The sequence below is a fragment of the Peromyscus maniculatus genome, chromosome 1 (genome assembly GCF_049852395.1).
Source record: "Peromyscus maniculatus bairdii isolate BWxNUB_F1_BW_parent chromosome 1, HU_Pman_BW_mat_3.1, whole genome shotgun sequence".
Taxonomy (NCBI): domain Eukaryota; kingdom Metazoa; phylum Chordata; class Mammalia; order Rodentia; family Cricetidae; genus Peromyscus; species Peromyscus maniculatus.
In genome coordinates this window covers 118860358-118883861 of record NC_134852.1, presented here as the reverse complement: position 1 = coordinate 118883861, position 23504 = coordinate 118860358, and the positions used below count along the sequence as shown (strand labels likewise).

The window sequence follows — 23504 nt, the reverse complement described above, 5'->3', positions numbered from 1 at the left end:
TGCTGCAGCAAACAAACTCAAATCTACTGGCTTAAACATTGTAGACTTATTATGCTTGAGTTCTGTGGGTTAGCAACCCTATATTGAGTGAGAATCATTGGTATTGGCAGGATTTCTTTTGCAAGGCCCTGCGTCACAATCTGTTTCCTTGAAGTTTTCAGCTTCTAGAAGTTTCCCACACTCCTTGGCTTATGACTCCTTCCTTTATCTTCAAGGACATCAATATTGGGTTGATACCTATTCAGATTATATCACTTTGACCTCTTCTACCCCCTTTTCCCACTTCTAAGGATCCTCTTAACAACATGGTGCATTTTCAGATAACCCAGGATAACCTCCCATTGTAATGTCAGCTAATTAGAAACCTCAAGTCCCCCTTACAACCACAATCTTTTTACAGGAAATTTTATAGATTCCAGGGATTAGAACCTGTTTATCTTTGTGGAGGTGAGTGGGGTCTTAAGCTCTGATGGGAAGGGGAGAGCTTGAGTAAGCTTTATAAGATTGAAGGGTTTCCTCTGGCAGAGTTCAGAAAAAGAATGTTTCAGGCGATAGTAATGGCCAGTGAGAGAAGGCAAGTCAGTGTTTGGGATAGCGAGGCGTTAGGAGCTGGAGTGGGTGGTTGCACTAAGGATAGGATAAATGGATAGAGAAGTGGGTAATGGGAGAAAACTAGACAACTAGGACTGTACCTGAATGATAGGATGCATTTGGTATGTATTGTTTTTGTGGAGGTTTTCAGAAGAAATGTCATGTTTTCCTATGTTGAGAATAGAGCAGACATATGCTAGAAGCCTACTGAGAACCTTTGATCAAAAGACAGTAGGTAGTGCTGGGCACTTGGGGGTGGCAGGAGGAAGACTACAGGGTCCCAACCAGCTCTTGCTACTCAGATAGTTCTAGGACAACCAGGCTTATATAGGCAAATCCTGTTAAAAACAAAACCAATGAACATAAACAAAGTGATAGGCCAATGAAAATAGAAAAGAGGGGTGCAGATTATGGGAATCTCTGGCTATTGGATGCAATCCAATGCTAATTAGCAGAAATTCGGTGGGGGTGGGGGGGAGGTACAGAACTTAGAAGAATATGGGGTATTTCACAGTATCAAAGTTTCGAACCTCCAGCTTTTAGGAAGAGGGGCAATCACAGTAGTTCTGAGGATTTAGGGAGCAGGAGTGAAGGGACTGCTCCAGGATGAATTAGCATCAGAGATCTCCACTTCAGGCTTTACTTGGTCAAGATCCAACTGGTGAAAAAGTACAGTTGGTTCAACCTAGGTCACAACTCTCAATGAACCAATCACAACAGACAGGAAGATGGGATAGGAAGACTGCCTCTTGACCACCCTCAAAGGAAGGTAAAGGGATGAATGGCTTTATCCTAACCTAGAATATGAGCATAAGGGAAACTGTGCCCTCAAAGAAAACTAAGTAGATAAGAACGTGGAAGGAAAAGAAAGATACAAAGATGCCTGAAGATTTATAGTACTTCCTGGGAGATTCTGGCATTAACTAAGATAAAACACAAAAGAAGAGAAAGAAGATAAGGATTCTGAGAGTGAAACATGGACTGAACTTTGAATGTGGTTGAGATGCTGTCGCAATACCTACATATAATATATAATAGCAACAGGACTATGTGTTGTTGGGGCTAAGATCAAGGTCGCGGTGAAGGATGAGATCACCAAATCTTTGAGGCCATCATGTTCCTCTGTTAGTCTTGATCTTTCCTTTCTGTTTTGTTCTCTCTGTGTTTAACTCTTGGATTTGGACTTGATTCCTTTGGTTAAAAGTCAGGTGACATTATTTACCACCTATGGCCTTATACTTTTCTAGCATTTTGGAATTTGCCATAGACAACCTATTATCCTGTTCTGCTTGTTCATGTAGCTTCTTGTGATTCTTGGCCATATGGATCCTGGTTTTGAGGGATTGTATCTAAGGTTAATTTGAAATTTAATGTGGTGACAGGCCCCAAGTAGAGATGCTGAGGAAATAATTGGGCAACACAGATATCTGGGTAAAAAGTAAAGACTAAAATTAGGACATCGTCTCTTTAGGATAATAGTTTAATCTGTGATACTGGAGTGTGACTGTAAGAGCAGAGACATGGTAGTCCTGAGATGAGCCTTCATGATGGCCAGGCTTTAGTAAATGGAGAGAGTGGGCCACAGTCTTCAGAACTAAAAGAAATGGTTAGAGAAGTGGGAGGGTGAAGGGGTGTTCCTGGCTAAAGCAGGAGGTGTCCGAAGGGTGCTCTCCAGAAGAAGAATCAAAAAGAGCAAACTAAAGATGAAGACCCCTAGACTTGGGAGTAAAACAATCACTGATGATTTCTGTAAGTTTTGGAAAATGATAGTGTGGAGACCACACTTCAGAGAGGTAGAAGAGAACAAATGGTGAGGAAATGAGAAGCAGCCAGACGGACACGTGGCCATGTTGTCATGTGTTGTGAACATGTCTGACTACCCTTCAGGAGTTTCAAGGCAGGCTGAGACAGTAAGAATTCCATAAAAATGTTTGTTGTAGTAAATCCAGAAGATGTGATAATGTATATCCTGCACTTTGTGTTTAATGGGCAGCATAGACACACGTTTTCAAACTTAAAAGGATGTTTTAGTTTGGAATTTTATCTGTTGTATTTTAGTTAAAGGTTTCCATTTTCCATGAGTTAGGAAGTAGAGGTTCAATTTTGTTTCATTTAGTGTCAGAATATTCCATGTACAGTTAGAGAAATGGACTGTAAAAACTGCTAGCTAGAGCTTTATAAAAGCAGCCAGAGGTTGTCCTATTCTGCCCCTGAATTCTCCCACAAAATGGGTCCTTTTCATTTAGAGGGAGTTGGAGATCTGAGCTGGTTTTGTTTGTTTCCCAGTGAGGACGGTGGAAGCTGCACACCCTCCTTTTCCTCAGTTACAATCTTAATGTTGGAAGGAGAAGCCCGTTTTTCCTGTTAGGTGAAGTTTGTTAGGCTGAACACTGAGAGGAGCGCGATGTAGACCACACTGAGTAGATAGAGTAACTGGTGCATGGCTTTCCTCCTGAGGCTCTGCTGACTTGGGTGCTTTGGGCTTTAAGGAGAGAATGAGCAGTTCTCTTAACTCCTCCCAGACGAACTGGCCTCAAGGCAGGTTTCTGTTGTCTGTCCAGGACCCCTTTCTGTGTGATGCAGTGTTTTCCTCTCAGGTGTGTCATTCTCCTCAAGTCGTGTGCTGTGCTCACGGGTATTTGCTCAGAACCACTGCTGGTTGGCAGTCAGATGAAGTTTTCTAAACTGTCGAAATTGAGTGCTGTGGTGGGGCTCATTGGTAGAGTGTTGGCTTACTGGAGTCTTAAAACAAAGAAGAGGAGAGGGAGTGGGAAAGGCGAGAGGGAAAAAGAAAAGGCACGAACTGTAATCTCCATGTGTAAATTCCAGTTTGTGGATCTCAGTTCTTCATTTCTCTATCTACATGATTGAGTGTTCTGAGTTATGTACCTCTGAGAATAAGCCTTCTGATTCCAGTCCGGTATTTTTCTGTGGTTGGGACTAATGGCCTATTTTTCTTTGACATCCTTGCTTCAGAGAAAATGTCTCAGAGTAAAGGGAATAATGTATGAGTTCGAGGGAAATACCAGGAGGCTGGGGACTCAGACTGGTGAGGTGTACAGCTGAGACCACAGGGATCTTGTTTCCATGTCAACACACCATGGACTCAAGCAGTCACCTGAAGTACTCTGGAGATTAGATTCCCTGTTTATAAGATCACAACATGGAACTAACATCTCTGGTGCCAGCCATGACATTCCAGAATCAATTCTAGAATAATCACCTGCTGTTAGACCTCCTCTTTGAGGATCCAAACAGGTCATGGTGAAGTTTCTTCCATTGCTTAGGAGTGCTGACCACCAAATGGCTGGATTGTCTGATGTTTCCCAGCAGAGCACAGACTGTGACATCTGACCAAGAGAAACGATTATTGCATCAGCTCCGAGAAATCACCAGAGTCATGAAAGAAGGCAAGTTCATTGACACTTCTACTCCAGAGAAGGAAGCCGAGGAAGCCCCTTACATGGAGGACTGGGAAGGTAAAATGCTGCCTTACTTCTTTATCAGCTCTCATCCAGAAAGGATATCTTTTGCCAGTTTCCTTAAAAATCAGTGTGGTACTGAGACATGACAAATCTCTGTTCTCACTTTTATGTTTACTTTTATAAATGTGCAATTGGAAAGTTTGCCAAATGTGTACAGTTGTAACCACACTATAGCCTCAGAATAGGACCATTTTGTCACCCTAGAAAGTCCCGGCCTCCGCCTCTGGCAGCAGCTGAGCTGCTTTCCACCACTGTGGTTTGCCTTTTCCTGTATAAATGGATGGTATTGCAGATGTGCTGTGGTGGGTGTCTTCTGTTTAGAGTAATGCTTTTGAGATTCACGTGTGTTGTTGAGTGTATCACAAGTTCTTTCTGAAATTGCTGGGCAGTATTGCATAAATACACCACAGTTTGTTAATCTACTTACCAGCTGATTAACACTGGGCTCTTTCTAGCTTTGAACTGTAGGATCTGAGCTGCTGTGAGGATTGCATGCAAGGCTTCACAAGGCTTCTTTTGTACATACTGTATTTCTCTTTCAATATATGCTTAGGATCGGGATTTCAGGGTTTACAGTGAGTATATGTTTAAATGTATAGATACTGTAAGCTAGCTTTAAAATGACTGTACATTTCCACCAGCACCTTGTGAGAGTCAGTTATCCCATATCCCTGCTAATACACTGTCTTTCTAATGTTAGCCATTCTATGAGATTACAGTGGTATTGCAGTCATAACTCAAATAAACATTTCCCCAGTGACTTATGATGAACATTTTTTCATGTGCTTATTTTCTTTTTCTTTTTTTTTTTTTTTGGTTTTTCGAGACAGGGTTTCTCTGTGTAGCTTTGCGCCTTTCCTGGGACTCACTTGGTAGTCCAGGCTGGCCTCGAACTCACAGAGATCCGCCTGCCTCTGCCTCCCGAGTGCTGGGATTAAAGGCGTGCGCCACCACCGCCCAGCTTCATGTGCTTATTTTCAAACCATATATCTTTGTTGAAGAGCCTGTTCAAATTATTATTTTTGATTATTGGTTTGAATGTGTTTTTTTTTTAAGTTGCAACATATTTATTGCATGGAGGTCTTTTTTGAGACAAGGTTTTGTGATACAGTAGCCCTGGCTGGGCTATATTCCCCATATAGCATCCAAGCTAGTCTTGAATGCATTGTTCTTGTGCCTCAGCATCCCTAGTACTGTGATATATTATGTGCATCACCATGCCCAGCTGCAAGAGTTTTTATGTATCTTGTATGGAAGTACTTTGCCAGTTAGGTATTTTATATGTTTTTTCATATAATCTGTAACTTGCCTTTTTATTTCCTTAAGAGCATCTTTAAAAGAGAAGTCTTAAAATTTTTATGAAGTCACATTGTTCTTTTAATTTATATTTTTGTGTGTTCTCATTAGACATCTTTGCCTAATCCAAAATGTTTTCCTCTAGAAATCGTATAGCTATAGTGCTTACATGTAGGCTTATTTTGAGAATCTTTTTTTTAAGTATAATTACATCATTTTCTCCCTTCTCTTTCCTCCCTCCAACCCCTTTCTTGAGTTAATCTTTATAGATGGTGAGGCATCAGGACTTAAATTTGCTTTTGCATATCTCAATACTGTATTACACTCCTTTAATTTGATTTAATTACTTTAGCACATTGGTTGAAAATCAGTCGACCCTCTTTCTTTCTCTCTCTCTGTATGTGTATGTTCTTAGGTGTGAAACTTAGAGCTTTGCACGTGTGGGATCATACTCTACCACTAAGCTCCATTCTAAGTTCATACCAAATGTCAGCCCTGAACATATGTACATACAGGTAACATACAGATTGAGCAGGTTGTATTTATATTTATTTATGTATTATATATTTATTTATATATTTTGGAATGCACACACACACACACACACACACACACACACACATACATATGTCACAACAATTAAAGAAAAAGAGTCCTACATTGGTTTTTCAGTTCTAGAATAGCTACAAACATTTGTTAAAACCTACTTTGTCATGATAATATATGGCTAGACTCAGTTTGCAAAGGATTTCTCCCCTTTTATTAAAAATAGATTCTTTTCTCATACAATATATCCTGATTACAGTTTTCCCTCCCTCTACTCCTTCCAGTTCCCCCCTCCTCTCTGCTTCTGATCTACTCCCTTTCTGTCTCTCATTAGAAAACAAGCTTCTACGAGATAACGATCAAACAGAAGAAAATAAAATATAATAAGATTAAATAAAAACCATCACCCTGAATTGGACAAGGCAAACCAACAGAAGGAAGGAGCCCTAAGAGAAGGTATAAGAATCAGAGACCTGGCAGCTGGGAGAGATGGCTCAGCGTAGGACCTGGGTTCAATTCCCAGCACCCACATGGCAGCTCACAACTGTCTGTAACTCCAGTTCTAGGGGACCCGACACCCATGACAAAACAGCAATGCACATAGAATAAAGTTAAATTTAAAAAAATTTAAAAAAGACAAAGACTCAGAGACCCATTGTTCACAAACTCAGGAGTCCCCTCAAAGTTCTAAGCTGAAAGCCATCATATGTATGCAGAGGACCTGGTCCAGGCCCGTGTCAGCCCTGTGCTTGCTGCTTGAGCTTTGCTTAGTTGAACAAGAGGGCCTTGTTCTCCTGGTGTCCGCCATTCATCCCCTCTGGTTCTTATACTCTTTCTGCTTCCTCTTCCCTGGGGTTCCCTGAGCTCTAATGGGAGGAATTTGATGGAGACATCCCATTTAGAGCTGTGTATTCCAAGAACTCCCTCTCTGTATAATGTCTGGCTCTAAGTCTCTGTATTTGTTTGCAAAAATTATTTTTTTTTATGCTGGTGTTTATAAAGTGTACTTACTAATGATTTTCTTCTATTCTAAACTGTCATTGGACTTTATTTCAGAGTAATGCCAGACACTGCCTCATAAAATACACTGGGGTTGCAGTCTTTTCTGGAAGAGTTTGTGTAGAACTACTGTTAATCCATAATCATTAGTAGAGTTTATCTGACCTGCCTGGGGAATTTTTATGTTTTGGAGTGTGTGTGTAGGCACATGTGTGTAGACTTGCAAGAATAAGTTGAATTTCTTTAGTATTTTAAGTGAGCTTTGAAAGTAGTTTTAAAAGTTTTACATACTTTATACAAGTGTGGTGTTAGAGAAAAGTTGTTCATAATCTTCACTACCTGCTTACTGACTGTGACAGGAGGGAGTGTGTCCTTCTCTGTCCTGATAATCTTCTCTTCCTCTCACTTCTTTTCCCTGTTAACTGTGCAGAGATTTAGAACTTTGATCTTTCAAAGGCCTGTGTTTTGTTCTCATTGTTAGGTTGGCTCTGGAGGATACTCGAGGGCTGGTTTACCTTAGTAAGCCTTGTTTGAACCTGGTCTCCAGTCTTGTGCTCTGGATAGCAGAACACAAACTGTTCCTACCTATTTAGGAACTTAGGATGTTCTTCCTGCTGATGCTTAGTGGCTTCTGGTTCTTCCCATGTCATCACTCAGCTACAAACATAAGTTTTCCTCTCCATGTCTCTGAAATGTTTAAGTAAGAAGCTCTGTAGTTCTCAGCAAATTCTGACTGCCCTTCCTTCTCTGAGCTCTCATATCTGTTGTCTTAATTCAAGGAACTCGGGGCCTCTTTTCCTTCTCATGGACACTTGTTCTGTAGTATTTGAAGATGTGCAGAAGACAGAAACAGACATTTCAGCAAAGAGGATATACAGATTGCAGATACACACATTAAAGTATATTCAGCATGATTCTCCTCTTAGAAAATACAAATTAAAATTAGAATAAGATAGCTGGGTGTACAAGTGCCCAACTTTAACCTCAGCAGAAGCAGAAGCTTAGGCAGGTAGATCTCTGTGAGTTTGGGGCCAGCCTGGTCTGTATAGCAAATTCCAGGCAAGAGGGTCAAATAGTGAGACACTGTCTCAAAAAAAAAAAAAAAATTAGAATAGGATGCTTCTCCATACCTTTCAGAATGACTGAAATAAGAAATTGCAGATTGGGATACAAAGGAAGTATTATGTATACATCGGTAGTGAAATATAGAAGGGAACGCACGTGTATCAGTTACTTTTCTGTCTCTGGGACCAAATTACTTCCCTTGCCAATGGCAGGAAGACTTAGTGGAACATCCCATTTCACAACAGGGAGGGGCCAGAAAGTAGAGGAGTGGCCAGGGATCTGTCCTCAGCAGTCTATGTCTTCCAGCTAGGCTTCACCTCCTCCACAGCCTCCCAAAATAGAACTGCCAGCTGGGAACCAAACATTCAAAATATGAGCCTGTAAGGGACATTTTGTATTCAATCTGCAACAGGATGTTTTGGAAAACAATGTAGTAGTTTGTTTAAAAAAAAAATTAAAGCATGTAAATACTGTGTAACACAGCAGTTGCAGCCTTGACATCCTCAAGAAATGAAGACAGGGACATGTAGAACTTGACATGAATATTCTTAGCAGCTTTATCTAATAGGCAAAAACTAGAATCAACTTGAATGTCCTTCAGCAGGTGAATGGTTAAATGGTGGTACATATATTACATAGTAAACCACTAAATAATAAGAAGGAATGACTTATTGATACATGCAGAGAATTATGCTGAGTGAAGGGTAGAAGCTTCTTCAAAAAGATATGATTCTATATGCATAATACTCTTCAAATGGCAAAATTGTGGGAATAGATAACATACTAGTAATTGCTAGAAGTTGAGGAACAACATGCCAGTAGGAAGGAGTGGGTGTGGTCATGAAGGGCAACAACATAAGGCAGCTTTATGGATGGATACATTCTCTGCTATATTCTTTTCTTTTTGTGTATGTTGAATGCATGCATATGTATGGGGTATATTTGAAATTGCCTTGTGGCCTAGGTAGCTATGCTCTCAGGCTTGAGTAGCAAGCCTGCTACCACTTTCTTATATCTAGCTTCATAGTTACTGAATTTAACTTATGATGAATTTTTGTATGTGTCAAGACAATATCCTGCCATATTTTTGATGTTTACATGTTAAAGGATTGGTCCCTAAACTGACATTACTGGGATGTGGGGCCTCAGAGAAAGTCCTTAGTTCATTGCATGGATGCCCTCAAAGGGGACTGTGGTACCCCATCACTTCCTCTCTACCTTCTGACCCAGGTAAGCAGTTTGGCTCTGCCTCTTGCTTCGGTTGCAATGTGCTGCTCTTGCCAGAGGCCTAAAGCAATGGACTTCCCAGTCTTGGGTTGGACTCTCTAGAACCTTCAGCCACAATAAACCTTTCTCTTTATGAGCTAATTATCTTAGGTGATGCAGTGATGTAGAGCTGACACATGCACTTGAAGCATTTTTCTCTGTGTAAAGTGCCATAGGTCAGAATACTTGGATATCTATATGGCGTTTTCATCTTGCTGCTAGAAAATTCATGACCATGCCATTTTCCTTAAAAGTTGGAAAATCCTTGTTCATTCTGTACTTTCACTTGACTGAAAACAAATCTTGTTCTGGTCTGATCCCTTCTCAGTAGGTAGCCTGTTTTTAGTTAGCTGTTTGTTTTCTGACTGGGAATTCATTTTCATTTTGTATTTTAAATCTGAATTTGGTCACAGTCATTGGTTCTGTCTGTGTATACATGAATGTGTTTTTACTTTTGCCCAGCAGTTAGGGAGCCTTCCATCAGTGAATAGATGTTTTCTTTCATTTTTTATTAATGCTTTGATCTGTTTTCCTTTGCTTTCACAGTCTAGTAATTCAAAATGGGGTACAATGATCAACCTCCACAATTTCTCAGAATTTCCATCTCTTTGTCATCTGTATTTGTTACAGGAGAATTCTTTAGTGGGAACTTTTAATACATGGATTTGTTTTTCAGCCATGTTTATCTTAATCTTGTGACCTTTATTCCTGGGAATAAATTTTTCATCTTGTGAGCATGCTTTTCTGTTTATAGGGATTCTATTCATTTGTTCTGTAGCCTCTTGGATGTCACTAGGGATAAGTTGACATGTTAAATCCATTCCCCTTGTTGACTGTTTTATTGGTGGCTGCTGTATAATTTGCTTAGTTTGTTTTTCATGTTTTGAACTTCTGTGTTTTTCATAGAAGCAGTGAATCTCCGTTGTTTGCTTGTATTTTTTAAATGAAGTTTTAAAGTATTAAGTCATTTGACATGAGCTACTTCAGCATTCTGGTGGGTCATTAGTGATAGTTTGGGGTTTAACATTAGTTTTCCTTGAGCATAAATACTTGGTTTTAGTTTTCCATTTATATGGGATATCCTTTCTCCTTCACTCTATCTATGTTCTTTGAGTTGAAATGAGTGTCTCATAGGCAGCATTCAGTTGGGCCTTTTTTTTTTTTTTTTTTAAATCTATTCAGCCATTCTGTTGATTAGAAAATTTAGCTCATTTACTTTACATTCAGTGTAACAATTGATAGGTAAGAACTTACTAGTATCATTTAAATTTTGTATTACATTTATTTGTGTGTTTGTGTGTGTGTGTTCATGTGCATGTGGGTATGCACCAGTGTGTGTGTGAAAGTCAGAGGACAGCCTGTTGAAGTTGGTTCTGTCCTTCCACTATGTTGGTCCTGGGGATGGACCCCAGGTTGTTAGGCTTGGTGGTAAGGTAAGTGCCTTTACCCACTGAACTGGTCTCAGGAGCCCCTGACTGTTACTTTGATAGTTGTTTTCTGGTCCTTTTGTAGATTCTTTGTTCTTTTCTTCCCCATCAACCTCCTTTTGTGGTTAGATTTTGTTGTCCCAATCAACCTCCTTTTTGTAGTTAATTTTGTTGTTTTGTTTGTATCTTTAAGTGGCTTGCTTGAAGCCTGGATCTCCAGTAGATAACCTGGAGTTAGAATGGGCCACAAGACTGAGTCTGCAGAGGCTAAGTGTTGGGATGGGCCTGGAACCTTGAGTGTATAAGGTCTGGTGCTAGGGCAGTCTAAGGGCCTGTTTTGCATGAGAAAGCCTTGTGGGCCTACTTTAGTGCCTGGGACTGTAGGATCCATAGAGGTGATCTGGAAGCTTGATGCTATGCATTGGTCTAGTGAAATGAACATGGGTCCTGAATCCACTAGACTAGTGGAGATTAGCTTCAGGACTGCACCATCAGTAGGTAAATCTAGAGCCTGTGTCTGCATTTAACAACTTGGTTTCTGACTTCAGAGCTATCTTGATTCTGGGCAGACCTAGAAGCTGTGGCTGGGTTTGGTAACTGGTTCAGGGCTGGTCTGGAACCCAAAACTTGCCTGTTGCTGTGTGGACCTGGACCCTGTTTCTGTGGGAGCCAGTACAGAGATTGCTAGGTGTAAGCATTATAACTAGGGTCATGGACAGCCCTGGACTTTGTGCTAGAGGAGGCCTGATGCCTTGGGTAGCTAGTGCAGTCCGTTTTCTATTGCTCTAACTGGATACCAGATGAGGTCACTTAGAAAGGACCGAGGCTTCTTTAGTTGATGGTTCTAGGAGTCTAAGAGCATGGTGTCAGCATCCACTTGGCATCTGGTCAGAGCCTCCTTGCTGTGTCATTGTATGTCAGAGGGCATCACATGGTCAGACAGAGCAAGCTTGATATCTTCAGTTTTTCTTCTTACAAATCCAGGAATACCATCATGTGGAACCTACCTTCAGACCTGATTTAACCCCCTCCTAAAGATCTCTCCTCAAAATACCATTAACATATGACTTTGAGGATTGAGCTTCAACAAGAGTTTTGAAAGTGACAAACATTCAAACCACAGCGGTGGTTACACTCTTGCTTTACCTAGCACTCTGTCGAAAGTTGTCCTGGGAGTGAAGATTGCACGGGCAAGATTCTGATACTCATGTCAGTGCTGGTGGGGATTTGGTAAGAGGGAGTGCTCACATCTCTGAGAGAACTGAAATGCTATGTGGCTCTTCTGGAAAGTAACTTGGCAGAAGATACAAAGTCTTTTAAATGACTGTTCTCTTTGGCCTACTCTCCATATTTCTAGAAGCCCATCTTTAAGAATTGGGGTAGGTCTGGGTTTATATTCAGAGCTCCTCACTGCCACATAGCTTACAATTGGAGAAGTTGGAAGGAATCTGCTTGAATGTCTTATGTAAGAATAGTAAATCATGTCAGTTGTATAACATGGAGAAATAACCATGACACATATTAAATGAAAAAGTATAGGACAACAGTACATACTCAACATGATCTTTCTTTATTAAAAAGGCAGGAAAATACTATCTATATATGATTTTAAAAGCCATGATAAATTACCAGTGATAGGATTCCAAGTGAATTGTGTTTTCTTTTTAAACTTGTCTGTAACTAAAATTAGTAGGAAAAATATAACAAAATAAAGGCTATGCTACCCTCCTCAAAAATTCTGCCAAGTCTGTGTAACTTCTATAATCAGAAATGTTGTGAAAATGTCTCTAGATACCTCACATTGTATCAAAAGGTTGCTGTTTTTCACAACTGATGGTGTCTGTCCGAGCTGACTATATGGTTATCGTCACCATGCAAATGGATTTTGAATTCTCTAGCTCCCCACACTGTGCGGTGAGCACTGCCATTGCCAGAACTAGCGTATGCGCTCCAGCATGGCCCATCTGCTGCTCAGGCTGGGCTGGGCTGGGCTGGGTTGACACAGATTTATCTTGTTTCGTTCCTTATTTGGCAGCATAGCCTCTTTCTCGTGATCATAGCTGAGTTTAGTGCAGTGTTACTCATTTCATTACCTGTTTGTTGTTTCGTCCTTTTGTTCCATTTTGTGAAATGAAGATGCCAACAATGGGAATTCTGACCCTGAAAATGCAGCTCTTGTCCTGTGGGGTCTTGGTCATGTCTTGCTAACTTGCCCCTGCTTCTGACACTCACAGAATATTTTGGTTGTTTTGATAAGTAAGAAGCACCATGGTTTATTTTTCAAAGGATTTAGCATTCCTTTTCCCAGCCCCACCCCCGACAGATTTGGAGCCGGTTCCAAATAGAAACTGTAAACACTAGCCTTAAGCTAAGCCCTCTCCATCTGGTATGGGTGCATTTTTTATGCTGAAGGCTCATGCTGTTTGCTTAATCTTCATCAGTGCTGCAGAAACACGAGGGGTGAGACTTACCTCTACCCCAAGCACCTTACTTAAGAAGGATTTTCCTCTGCTTTGGTTTGTATTTCAAAGAGCACAGGGACAGTCAGCCAGACTGCTAGGAATTTGTTGAAGTGAAACTTTAGGACTATTAGAACCATCTTAGAGATTTATTGAATGGATTTGTTAGGATAGGCTAGCTGCTGCCAGAGAATCCTCTCTGATCCTGACACTATTTATTTTCGAAGCTGCTCTTTCTAAGACTTTGTTCTACTTTGCTCTCTAGGTTACCCTGAAGAGACTTATCCAGTGTATGACCTTTCCGATGGTATCAAGCGTAGGCAAGAAACAATCCTGGTGGATTACCCTGATCCGAAAGAGCCCTCTGCTGAAGAAATAGCTGAACGGATGGGAGTGATGGAAGAGGAAGGGTCAGAGCATTTGAGCTGGGATCATTTGCCCACTGACCCTGGAGCCCAGAAAGATAATTCTGTCACCCTGTGTGATCCTAAACCAGAATCATGCTCCTGCTGTTTTCATGAAGAGGAGGATCCTGCTGTCTTGGCAGAGAATGCTGGTTTCAGTGCAGATGGCTACAGTGAGCAAGAGGAAGCCACCAAGGAAGACTGGCCCCAAGACTTTACAAATGAAGGGTCGGGGATCAGCACTGATAGTACACACATGGGTGGCATGTTGAGGAAGCGCAACCCCCAGAGTTTAGAGTGAAAGCAGCCTGTTTGATGAAGTATCCATTACTCTATTCCCAAGGTATCTTTCCTGAATTTCATCCATGGCCCTGTGCCCTCTACTTCCTTCTCAGTGTTCAGAATCATAGTTGTTGGGCCACTGCCATGGATATTATCTATCCTTCCTGGTGCTTGCACACCTGTCACCTTGTAAAGTAGACATGAGTGTGAACACAGGACAGCAACCTTTCTCTTCCTGCCTTTCCACATCAGAGATACTAACTCATTAGGTAATTATACTTGGTTGATTGTGCTTGGAGGTGGTACCACCTGTGCAAAGATCTGACCCCTCATAGGAATAACAGATGGTTTACCTGTGAATGAGCATTAGATTAGCAGATATTGGGACTTAAGGTTTTAAGAATGAAGATTTTAGACTCTCAAATGCCTTATTCTTTGGGCCTTTTGAATAGGTTAGTAGTCTCCTGAGGAGAAGAGCATGCTCAATTGTGAGGATAAGGGGCCCAGAGCACAGAAAGCCAGCCTCCCCTCAGAGCCTTCTAGGTTAAGATACCCTGGCTCCTTGGGAGCAGCAGGCTATGAACACACAAGCCCATGTGGAGACCGTTTTGCCTGTATACTGCCTTGATCCCTAGCCTCCTCTGTCCTTCCTTACTCATGTAACAGGACTGCCAAACCCAGAAGCACCTTTGTACGACTGGTGGTCGGTGGCTAGGGCTGTCTGAGGCATAAGTACTAGTCTGTGTCCCACAAAGATGGAGTTTGAAGCTGTTAAAGCTACAGAGTGGCCTAAGTATAGTAGTGGTCCTTCCATGAGTTCAGGTGGCCAGGGAACCATGTCTTTGTGAGACAAGATGAAACCTGTGAATCCTAACAAGGGGGAGTCAGTTCAGTTACATGTGAGACCTGCAAGTTGAAAGAAGGCGTCTCCAAGGACATCCCAGGCATGAAATGGGAAACGCAAAAATTAAGGAATCCTGTGAAGCTGGATACATTCTTTAGAGTTCTATTGTGCCTGGCATGAATATGACACCAGAAGACACTTTGGTCCCATCAGAAGGTATGGGACCACACTAAGATAGTTGGCTGCTACAAAGCTTTACGTGTTAGTTGAACTAAAAAAGGCTCTGAAGATTGAGTCTAAAAATACACTACACTGCATCGATCCCTGTATAAACCATTTGACTAAAATTGTGAAGAATGCAGTTACCGTGTACTGAAGATAGTCTCAGCGTAACTAACACTAAGGGTAAAAAACAATGTAAGTACTCTTGTTTTGGTAAATTATTTTCTGTGTGATTCCCTCATCCACTGTGTGAAGTTGATTTAGGATAGCCCTGGATCCTCACTCTTGTTCATTTGTCAGACAGTTGCCTGTGCTGAGTACTTAGAAGACTGGATTTGTCCCTGGAAGAGTTCCAGTTTAATATGGGAGCCTGACAGATGCACTGTAGACTGTAGGAAGGCTCGAGATTGGGGATTCTTCTGGGTCCTGATCCTCTCCTGCAACGCTGGCTGTAGAATTTTGGATTGGCTCCTTAAGCAGTCTGAGCCTGGTCTGGGCATCTGTAAAGTGAGGGTAGTAAAACACAGGTCTCACAGGGTTGTAAGCTGTACATGAACTCGTCAGTGTGCATAGGGCAGCCTGACTAGCTCATGCATAACAGCATATCATGTGGTAGCTATTTTATTAGTGTGGACCCAAAACTACAGGACCATGGAAGAACAGGAATGTTTCTGCCAAAGTACCAAAAATTTCAGAAGAGACACTGTGGCATTCTAAGAACATGAGCAAGGAAGAGAAAGGACATTTTAGCAGAAACAGTGGGTTAGCAAGGACAGTGGAATGTGTAGATGGATATTCAGCTGAAAAGTGTTACAGAGTCAACTCTGTTGTTATTGGGGATTAGCCATGGAAACAGTTCCTGCCAGAAAGACCAAATGCATATAGGAGTATATTTGTCTGTATACACCTGAAACTTCAATGTACCTTTCAGTAATTTAGAATGTAGGCATTAATTTATTAATTAATTTATTTATATTTGTCAGAATGCTATCCTTTGGATATGATTTTACATGTATATCCAGTCCAGGGGACTGGTTTTCATTGTGATATTCATTTCTCAGTATTAAAGGCTGCAGTCTTCATCAAGGCCTTGCCATTAGGTCTGCAGTGACCTCTGGGGCACTGTAGCAGTAGCTGGCCTAAAAAGCCACTGCACATCACCTAGACCCATGCTTGGTGATCAGCCAGATCCCTTACCATGGTCATAGGAGGAACCCAGGACAGTGCCTCATTATAATGCTCAGGGACTAGGTCTGGAGGTATGCTGAGGGATAGAGATGGATTTAACCTCTGGCAGTAATGGCTTATCAGAACCATGTTCTTTGTGCTTAAACTTAGGTGATAATTTATGGTCTGCACTCAGACACTTTGAAAAAAGGAACTTAAGTAACACATATGGCATACTTAATATTTTCATATCACTGTGACAAAATATCTAACAAAGGCAACTTACTGCAGGAAGAGCATATGGTTTGAGGATAGTCCTTCCTGGCAGCAGGAGCCATGAGGACTGGTTCAGTCAGGGAGCAGAGAGATTAATGCTAGCACTTGGCTTGTTTGCCCTCTTTTATTCAGTCTGGGACCCCAGCCAGTGGGATGCTGCTGCCCACAGTGAAGATGGGTCTCCTCCTCAACTACATCATCTTGTAAAGTGTCATAGACAGGTGTGTTTCCATGGTATTCTGAATCCCATCAAGTTGGCAACTGAGATTGACCATAGAGGCAACAGGTGTAAACCAAGATCTTCCTGGACATGTGTTCTACAAATTTAGGATTTTTTGTAGACTAAACAAAACTCTTTCCCCTTTTAGAACATCTTGTATATTGTCTTTCTTCCTCACAAAGGCAGAAGCTATAGGAGTCAGGCCATGGTTCAGGTAGAGAATGCATTTAAGTCACATTAAAAACACCTAGAGAGATGGCTCAGCCGTTAAGAGCACTGGCTGCTTTTCTAGAGGTCCTAAGTTCCCAGCAACCATATGGTGGCTCACAACCGTTTATAATGAGATCTGGTGCCCTCTTCTGGCCTGCAGGGATACATGCAGGCAGAACTTACACATGATAAATCTTAAAAAAAAAAAAAAAAAAAAAACCCTAATTATCAATCTACTCTTCAATTCACCTTTTGACAATTTGTATCTACAAAGAATATTTTGTGTTCCACCTGTTGAACAGTGATAACAGTGAATCAGCTATCCTGTAACCTTGGCCATAAGCATGTCTAAAAAATACTTTATTATCAAGAAAACAGGCCATTCTTTCACTTCATAGGGCACCAGTTTCCTTGTGGATGGACTGGGATCATGCCCACCTTATAGGACTGTCATGGAGTGTCTGTCCCAGAGTGAAATGTGCACCTTCACTGTCTTGAATCTCTTGCTGCTGGACTGTCCCACTTGATACCTTCTGCAAGGCCACTCTTGACTACCGGGAATGGTCCAGGGTCACTCTGTGGGGTATGTGTGACTTTGTGATGACTCCCTTCAAGAGTAGACCATTAGCTTTGAGGCTTGCTTTCAGTAATAATTACAGGCTTCCTTCCATCATTTTGGCTTCATATCCACCACAGACTGAGATTCCCACACATGTAAAAATCCTGTTTAAATGGTTCCAGCTCTGGACATGGCCTGGAATCACATGGCTGGGCCTTTTCCACCCTTGAGTCCTACATCCCAGTTCTGTCTACAAGGACCATGCCCACCAGGCACACTTAGGGACTATTGGCCAGTTCCTTTGACAAGTGACCCAGATGACCCTGAAGTATCGTCTAGCCTCATTTTTCCACACTGGATGTGGCACCACATGAGAAGATAGTGTTGACCTGTATGTCACTGGTTTTAAACACACATGAGAAGACAGTGTTGACCTGTATGTCACTGGTTTTAAACAGACACGAGAAGACAGTGTTGACCTGTATGTCACTGGTTTTAAACACACATGAGAAGACAGTGTTGATCTGTATGTCACTGGTTTAAAACACACTCTGCGCCCTTTTTTGCTGCTCTTACCCACCGGACCCTTTGAAGCTCCTAGGAATGCATGGAATGGAGAACATTTTCAGGAGAGACGCATTTTCTCCCTCTATGAAAAACAAGGACACAGCAGTGAAACAGTTCAAGTTTAATTTGTTGATACACGTCTTTACTTAGACAAACACTAAATTCTATAACATACATAATGTCATTATGGGAAAATACCAAGTTTGTCATTGCACATACCAATAAATAAATACATTTGCTTCAGAATACCAAAAAGTTTATTCAAAAAGTCACTTAATAAAAGCACAGTTTTGCAAGTTTGTCTAAAACTCCAGATAATTTTAAATAAAAATAAAATGTCTGACCACTCCAAAATAGGAAAAGACAGTCATGTGCAAATCGACATACATGTTCTAGGCGTTGTGAAACTGGCTAAGTGTGCTCCCAGCAAGAGAAATGCTGCCCGTCCTCACCAAGCTGGTCACATCCAGGAGGCTGGAGCTGGGCTTCCCCTTCTGTGCTACTCTGAGGTGCTCTATAGAAGACTCTAGACTTCAGCCTCATCTCCAGCTCTACCTGGACCTCAACGGAGGGAGGAGGGGCAGGAGAGGAGAGGAGAGGGGTGCAGTATCTTTCTTAGGAAAGAAAGAAGGCACAGTGATGAGCTAGGAAAGGTAGTGATGAGAGCAAGGATTAACCTTCACCAACCCAGCTTTGACAGGCCTGCATCTTTATCTTAGGGTAAAGAGACGGACACAGGATTATGTAGTTTGCTCAAATGCCTTAGCTGCTGTAAATGCAGTTGTATCCTCTGTGCTGAAAACCCAAACCCATCCCAGTACTTAAGATCTTGAAATGACAAAAAATTGCAAGCTGGAGTGAATAAGGGCAGGTGGTCATAAACTGAAGTAAGAATCCATCCCATAGCCTGTCCTGGAGACTGGGGCAGTTCTACAAGCCAGAGCCTAGGGCAGTGTAAGGTCCCAACTCTGCAGGGCAGTTGGGCCCCAGTCACAGTGCTAGGCACCACAGAAAGCATGCTTTGATGGCACCTGGCATCCTGAAATCCCATGAGGATATCACAGCTGGGGCAAGGAGTACAGAGAAGGGAAAGCCAGGGCTGCTGCTCAGGGGGAACCAGGCTGTCCATCGAGGAGATGGCTGTTGTGCTTGCAGAGCAGGGCTGTGGACGTGGCTCCTCCCTGCAGACCCCATCTGAGCAAACTTAGAACTACTTCTACTTCTAAATAAAATTTGGAAGCAAATACCCTGCCATTTCCAGAAAGAAGGAAAAAATAAACCACTTCTACAACATTGTTGCCTCATCAGTGAAGGTAGGTTTACCACAAGTTCTCTTCCAGCCTGTCATCACACATCTTGGCTCCCCTAGGCATGTACCTGACTTGCTTCCCCTTAGTGTCAAGATTGTTAAGGCACCATCACCACACCATGTTCATTTAAAAGGATGCACATCTCAGCTCCTCCTCCAGTGAGACTGGCACTACATTTCCTTGATCATCTCCTGCTTGGAACCATGGAAGAAAGAGCATGGAAAGAAGGGACATAATCCACAGTGGTCACAACTGCCTCCTTATTCTTTTCCTACTCAGATGTGATCTTAAATGTCTGTTGGTTGATTGCAGATTGCCCTTTCCTCCAGACACACGTGCACACGCACACACAGACAGACACAGAGCACCTTGGAGCCAGAAGGACAGAAAAAGCTAGACTCGGAGAGGACTTGGGGAAGCTAATGTCACCACTCTGCAGAGGAACTGTTTTGAAGCAGAGGGTGGAGAGTTTTAGGGTGGAGAGCCAGTAGCATACAGAGGAGCTGCCTAAGGTTCCAGCTGCTCCACACTCGTACAGACTGTCCATTCATCCCATCATCAATTTGTTGCCTAGTCAAGGACCACCTAGGAGAAGAGGGTGTGAAAGGTAAGAAATCTTACTGTGGGAGAGGCTGAACCCAGGTGATCCCCAGGGCCATGCTATCTGAGGTCCATGGCCTGTGCTCAAGAAAAGGCAACATCACCAGGGGCTGTGTCCCAAGATCTGAGCTTGGGAGGCTGGTCTGAAGCAGGTTACTCAACTACTCTTGTCACTTGGTGCCCCATAGAGGGTCTTGTGCTGACGCTGCCGTTCTCCATAGTGGGCCTATTTCCTGGTGCTACCAAATTTATATTCTAATAGCCAACACCCCCTTTTTTGTGTGCTGAAGCAGAGAGCAGAGGCCAAGAGTTTCCCATTGTGCTTCCAGTTCCTTCCTTCCCACCAGGGGCTCTTCCACCCACTAGACTCCAGAATCAGCCTGTTCAACCTCAACATTGTAAACCCAGAGAAAGGGCTGGACTAGAATGAAGATCTGCTTTCTGTCACCTCTAATGTCAGCAGATTGCTCCTTATAAAGTCAGGGAAGGAGGGCAAACACAGAACTACGGGAAGGACATAGATGGCACTGTAATCTTTCATCTGGAGATAGGCCAGCCCTAGCATAGACGTCCCAGTGCCCTCTCGAAACTAGACTGTAAACAAAGGCTAACTCACTGGAAGGTCCTCTCGTGGAGATGTATGGCTCAGGTGTGTCAGATCCTACTACAGCGGGTGTGCCTTGCTTAGAAGGAAATAGGAGAATCCAGATGTTTTTCTTAAGTACTATTTCCATTTACATCAACCCAGCCTCCTGACCTGTAGAGCCTCGTTTACATACTCAAAGCATGACTTTACTTTTACTTAGCCTTTTTGAGCATATCTATTTTAAAGCAATGCCTAAATGCTCTTTGCTTCCCACTGGTTTCTTATCTCCATCTAGGCAAGAAGCTTCTTTCAAATGACACAGGCAAGGCTTGGCGCTCCCAAGCCCACTAGATGAGTGGTGCCATCCAAGGAAAAGTGGCAGTGGAAGGGATGTCCAGACCCAGCCCCTGAACCCTCAGGCTGCCTGTCACATCTACACAAAGGTTTGCAGTGGCTCTGCTGAGGTCTGTGCACAGCTTGAAGCCCTCATAGAGGGGCCAGGCACAGGCTGGCCGGATCAGATCAGACAACTTTCAACATGGAAATGCCTGATGCCCTACCGAAAGGTTTTCAATCAGAGTTAGAGATTAACTCTGAGGGTTCTAAGTCTCTGGAATGGGAAGGGAAAGGGCATGCAGAATGGACCCCAGAAGGCCAGAGAGTCTAGTTTCTGGGAAACAGTAGAAACAAAGGACCTTGAGGTTCTGAACTCTGTCATTAACCAGTTAGGTAACCAAGAGACAAGTCCCATATTCTCAGGGATCAGCATTGCTTTTGGTGAGCCATACAGAGTCCTACCACCTGAGCTCTTGTGGCCCTAAAATATTCTCCGCTCTTCTCACCCCGCTCCATTCCCCAAGAACGGCACACAGCCCTGAATGATCTGGGCATGCTAGTAACAATGGGAACTGGGTCTGCCCAGAGAGGACATTCTTCCTGAAGCATGCCATTACTCCAGTGGTGAGCTCTACCCTACGACGTGTCATAGGAGTTGTGCTGGGACTGCTCAACGTCAGCAAGCCCTGGTGTAGGGATCCTCCTGGACGACTCCTGGAACCCCCATCCACTCAGATATTTGGCTTGGAGAGCTAGGTTCTTGCTTCTAGAAGCAACAAATGAGTTACCATTCTAAACTACCACCTAATTCACACAGCCAGGCCCCTGCGATCCTAGCAAGGCTCTGCCACTCACCTATTCCCACCCCTCAACTTCCCTTAGGCCTGATGGGCCCTTCTGAGGTGGAAGGACTTTCTGCTGACCACCAGGCCCTTTCCTACATAAAGAGCCCTCTATATACACACATCGACTCACTGTACCCTACCTCCTGGGACACCCACTGTCCCCCAACTTGTAGGCTGAGTGGATGGCTGGGCCACAGCAGCCCTGCTTGTGCTTCCCGCCCTCTGCACCTCCTGCTGAAGAGCTTGCCCTGTGTGGTAGACACAACTGTGGCAGGGTACTGACCCAAGACTGGTCAAGTGTGTTGACCTGGGGGCACAGAAATACTCCTTTTCCCTTCATACCCATTTGCTATCCCCCTGCTTCAGCAGCAGAGGCAGAGCAGCCAGTTTCTGGTTGGTAAGGCCAGAAAGCCCGCTGAGGGCCTATGAACAGAGGGGAGGCAGGGCTGTCTCGGCAGGCAGGCAAGCTCCACTCCGGACTGGGCCACCCTAAAGGCTGAGGAGGCCTCTACTCACAGGCCAGCTTGCTGTCAAAGCTGGACAGCGCGATGGCAAAGGCCTGCAGTGCACACAGTGGGTAGTTGTAATCCATGGTGAACACGTCTTCTGCTACCCGGCCAAACTGCATGACGATGTAGTCCGCTGTGGCCATGCACAAGCATGGGTGGTGGAAACAGAAGAGCAGATGAGACACAGGCCACAAGAGGGAAGGAAAGGAGATGCCAAGAGATCCCAAAGGATAAAAAAAACAAAGGCTCAGGAGAAGAGACAGGTGAGGAGCAAGAGGGTAAAGGGGGGGGGGATGCATACAGACAGCAGGGAACAGGGAAGAAAAGACATCATTTAAAGGGTGTTCCCAAGCCCCAGATTCGGCTGGGCTCACAGAATCTGGGGCCAGAGCTCTAATCACTACAGTTGGAAAGTTCTTGCTAATATAAGCCATATACCCACATCCTGCAATCTGGCTGGTATGGACCGGGGAGTGAGGGCTAGGTACCACATGTCCAGTGTCAATAAGGAGGGCAGCAATACTCACGGTCATTGCCATGGATGATCTGGAAGTTCTTCACAGAAGCCTGGGTGACGCGCCCATGGAAGTTGAGTACGTAGGACTGTGTGTCATCATTCCAGACTGGCGTCTTGTTTTGCAGCTCAATGATGGTCTCCGTGTTCTTGTTCTGCCAGCGTGCCAGCAGTGTCTCGTGCTCCTGGTGGTAGGGAAGTGGGGACAGCCTTGCTTGAGCCAGACCCAAGCCTTGGCGTCACAGCCACCCAAAGAGGGATCTTACCCAGGAATGAGTTCCCCTAAACTTCCAGAGTTTCTCAAATTGTATCCCCTACACATACACCTTGGGGGAATTCTGCCCTTAGAAGCTCATTCAGAGGCTGGGGTCTGGGGAAGCGTTAGAGACTCACATTGCGGGGACGGATACAGACTCTCTCATGAACCATGTTCATGCCTGGAACAATCACACTCATCTTCCGAGGCCCCTTGAAGCCTAGGACATTTGTCTCCTGGGAAAACAAGAGAATTTATTACTGGCTACCTCGAACTGCTTACTCATAGGGAGACTAGGCCAAGGAGGTAAAGACAAAGAGGAATAAAATGTCTGCAACATCTATACTTGATAGTCTAATGTCACCTCCAAATTTTACAGCCTAAACTACTCCCATTTACAGCCCAGCTTGCTTCAGTCAATGGCAGCTCAGCACTTACATTTAGTCATGTGAACTGGAGTCACACTAACCCTTACCCTCTCACTCCCCACCACCACCACCGTCCCCTACTCCTAGCCTGTCCACAATTTCTATCAGCTATATGTTCAGATTACACCAGCATCTAAGATCACCAAACAACCACTAAAGCAACTCCTTGTTTCTGCCCTGGGCCCCCACGGCTCTCCTCCCCACCATCTGGTCTCAACACCACACCCTCGCTGTC

General features: G+C 43.4%; 2 protein-coding genes across 10 annotated transcripts in view; one reads left to right on the top strand and one right to left on the bottom strand.

The window, feature by feature from the left end:
- The window catches only part of Ric3 (RIC3 acetylcholine receptor chaperone), a 51651-nt gene extending 35683 nt beyond the window's left edge, over positions 1 to 15968 (top strand). For 2 of the 5 annotated variants that reach the window (XM_006978559.4, XM_076549929.1), the window contains 2 exons: positions 3922 to 4070; positions 13400 to 15968. In XM_006978559.4, coding sequence (XP_006978621.1) covers positions 3922 to 4070; positions 13400 to 13839 — 589 coding nt within the window. In that variant the 3' untranslated portion in view covers positions 13840 to 15968. The remainder of the gene's footprint in view (positions 1 to 3921; positions 4071 to 13399) is intronic. The other 3 variants (XM_006978560.4, XM_076549931.1, XM_042281581.2) reach the window with 2 other exon arrangements.
- A 2037-nt stretch (positions 15969 to 18005) lies between these two features.
- The window catches only part of Tub (TUB bipartite transcription factor), an 84318-nt gene continuing 78819 nt past the window's right edge, over positions 18006 to 23504 (bottom strand). For all 5 annotated transcript variants that reach the window (XM_076549908.1, XM_076549900.1, XM_076549893.1 and 2 more), the window contains 3 exons: positions 22979 to 23077; positions 22599 to 22770; positions 18006 to 22204 (listed from right to left, as the gene is read on the bottom strand). In XM_076549908.1, the coding sequence (XP_076406023.1) occupies positions 22071 to 22204; positions 22599 to 22770; positions 22979 to 23077 (405 nt within the window). In that variant the 3' untranslated portion in view covers positions 18006 to 22070. The remainder of the gene's footprint in view (positions 22205 to 22598; positions 22771 to 22978; positions 23078 to 23504) is intronic.